This window comes from Pygoscelis adeliae, unplaced genomic scaffold, assembly GCF_000699105.1.
Source record: "Pygoscelis adeliae isolate BGI_AS28 unplaced genomic scaffold, ASM69910v1 Scaffold101, whole genome shotgun sequence".
Classification (NCBI taxonomy): domain Eukaryota; kingdom Metazoa; phylum Chordata; class Aves; order Sphenisciformes; family Spheniscidae; genus Pygoscelis; species Pygoscelis adeliae.
Window position 1 is genome coordinate 2,168,981 of NW_008824238.1, and position 2,564 is coordinate 2,171,544.

Below are 2,564 nucleotides of genomic sequence, written 5' to 3' on the forward strand. Positions count from 1 at the left end.
GGCTGGTTTTGGGGTGCATGCCTGGAAAAGAATGCCCAGTGTTCAGCCCTGATATGGGCATGCAAGCAGGAGGACGCTTAGGGCTCTCAGATTTCCTATATGGAAGATTCAGGAGAAAATACGCATGTATGAGCTGTGAGTTACATCTGTACAGCATGTGGACTATGAATGTGCTAAAATAGTGGTTTGTTTTGGACTTCAAGATAACATGTACCCTACTGGGAACTACTGCTTTGATTGGGCTGCTTCGCTCCTAGCACTTGCGCTCAAACATGCAGCGGATAGTGCCAGGGATGCAGGGCCAATTAAAACTTTTACACCTCCTCCTTCAGTAAGTCTGCTTTTGGAGAGTAGGACCAGAAAGTCCAGCGCTGGCAAACCAGCCCATATATGTCCTTTTTCTACCATGTCTGAGTGAGTTGCATGGTGAGACTGTTTTCTAGCAGCTTTTTCTGTTATGCCAAGGAAAATTGCGGTGAACCGCAGCCATGACTATATTTGGTTTAATTAAGTAACCTATGATAAGATTACATATTGTTTGCCATAACATTAGTGAAGTATATCTTGCCCGTGTTTGTTATATTTACCCATCCTTCTGTGGCTGCTCTCTCTGTCATTTCTGAAGTCAAAGTGCGTTGAGATTCTTGTTAACTTTAATAGTTAGGAATGAGAAGCTGATATTTAAGCTGAAGCGTAGAAGTTAAACATCTACTCCAAGGTCAAAGAATTAGGCAAGAATAACACACAGAGAAAAAAAAAAATCTAATTCCTGCTTCTTTTCCCTTCAGGCTAGATGATTTTCTTTTCCTCTCCCCTTCCCTGCAGCCAGAATGCTGATAAAGTAGGCAGGGTTGAAACTGGGAATATTAATTTATTGACAGTATGAATGTGTTTGCTCATGCATCTACAACTTAAAGTTCACCTTGGGGTTCTTGCTTTCATTTAATCAGTCCTTCATTCTTTTGTCTTCATACAGACGTGTAGGAGAGTCTGACTACAGTGATGGAGAGGAGGATTTTTACTATACAGAAATCAGGCTCAACACGGACTCAGTAGCTGATGGCTTAAGCAGTCTTTCCCCAGTCTCTCCATCTTTAGCATCTCCTCCTTCTTTTCCCACCCAAGATGCAATCCATCTTGAAACTTCCTGTGCCAAAACCGAGACTAAATTGATGACACCTCTGAGCCGCTCAGCTCCTACCAACCTCTACCTCGTACACACGGACCATGCTTACCAGGTAACGCTAATGAGAGTGAACATTGATTACACTGATGTCATTAATGTGTAAAGAAATGTCAGATCACAATGTTTGGGTTTTAAAAAGCCAAGTCTAGTTTTAATGGGTGAAAAGTTTTCAGGGCAGCCCAAGGGGTTCGTCTCATTTAAATTTAGATGTCCGCTTCTGAGGTAGTTGTTTGTTCGTTTGTGCTCCCACCATAGCTGGTGGATTTTGGGGTGCTATTTATCCAGCCACACATAGGTGCATACTTCAGGTTGAGAAGAATTGCTCTGTGTATCCCGCTGCCTACATCAGTTAATTCTCCACTAACCATAAGGAGGGCCCAAGGTGATATGCTCAGATGTGGTCTCCTGCATTGTAAAAATTCTCATTCAGTCAGCTGAATCCCTCCCAGAGTCTTCATTTCAGCTCTGCTTGTACTGGATGTGTTTGTAGGCAAGTACCCAAGGGATGCCAGGAACAATTCGTTTCCTTTATTTGTACAGCGCGAGATGTCAGTTTGCATATGTGAAGTAAAGCAGGAAGAATGAAAAGGCATATGTGGTATCCTCCTACTCTTAGAGGTAATGCTTTGCAAATGGCAAAAATCCAATCAGATCCAAAAACTGTTGTTCCAAAAACTTCCAACTAAGTTCAGACAGAAAGCATTAATTGTAAAAGTGCACTAAAATGTGACATGTTCTGGTCTGGATACCATATGAGAAAAGAAGAATAGAGGCTTTGAAGTAGTGTGGTCCATGACCTGCGTATGCACCGGAGAATAGAACTCTGTTAAATTTATGAGCTGCAGTAACTTTTGTATACAGCATTGTGCAGATGAAACCTTTTTGTTGTGTGTCTGGAGCAGACCCACTAAAAGGGCAGAGGGAACCGCACAGAATTCACAGGCTTGTTTTAGACTGTCGTGCGCGGCGGAAAGGATGGGTGGAAGTTTGGCATCTCAGGTGGGAGCTGCATTGGGTAGCACACCAACCTGGGGACTGATCAAGCCAGCTAGGAGAAAGACTTTTCTTCTCAGTCTAGCTTAAGCCCTGCCTCTCACAGAGTGAGGCACCAAGTCTAGGCTGCTGAGAAGAGTCTCACTTCATTTGGGATTTGCAGTCGTGACAGTCTTCCCTGCAATTTGGAGAATCACTTGATCCTTTTTTATAAGCAGCCTTTGAGTAAAGCACTTGTCTAAGGAAATCCTAGTTCAAATGTTTAAGCCATTTGAATTGGATTTGAACTGAGGTATTCCACAACACGAGACTGTAAGTGTCTGAGCCCTGCCTCCTTTTCAAGTTGCTCTGGTTTCAATACTTCATTTCATCAGCTGGAAGTGAC

The 2,564-nt window shown here is 43.0% G+C and overlaps 1 protein-coding gene across 2 annotated transcripts in view; it reads left to right on the forward strand.

Moving 5' to 3' along the window:
• The window catches only part of ZNF704 (zinc finger protein 704), a 77,149-nt gene that overhangs the window by 62,214 nt on the left and 12,371 nt on the right, over positions 1-2,564 (forward strand). For both annotated transcript variants that reach the window (XM_009334999.1, XM_009335001.1), the window contains exon 5: positions 977-1,238. In XM_009334999.1, the coding sequence (XP_009333274.1) occupies positions 977-1,238 (262 nt within the window). The remainder of the gene's footprint in view (positions 1-976; positions 1,239-2,564) is intronic.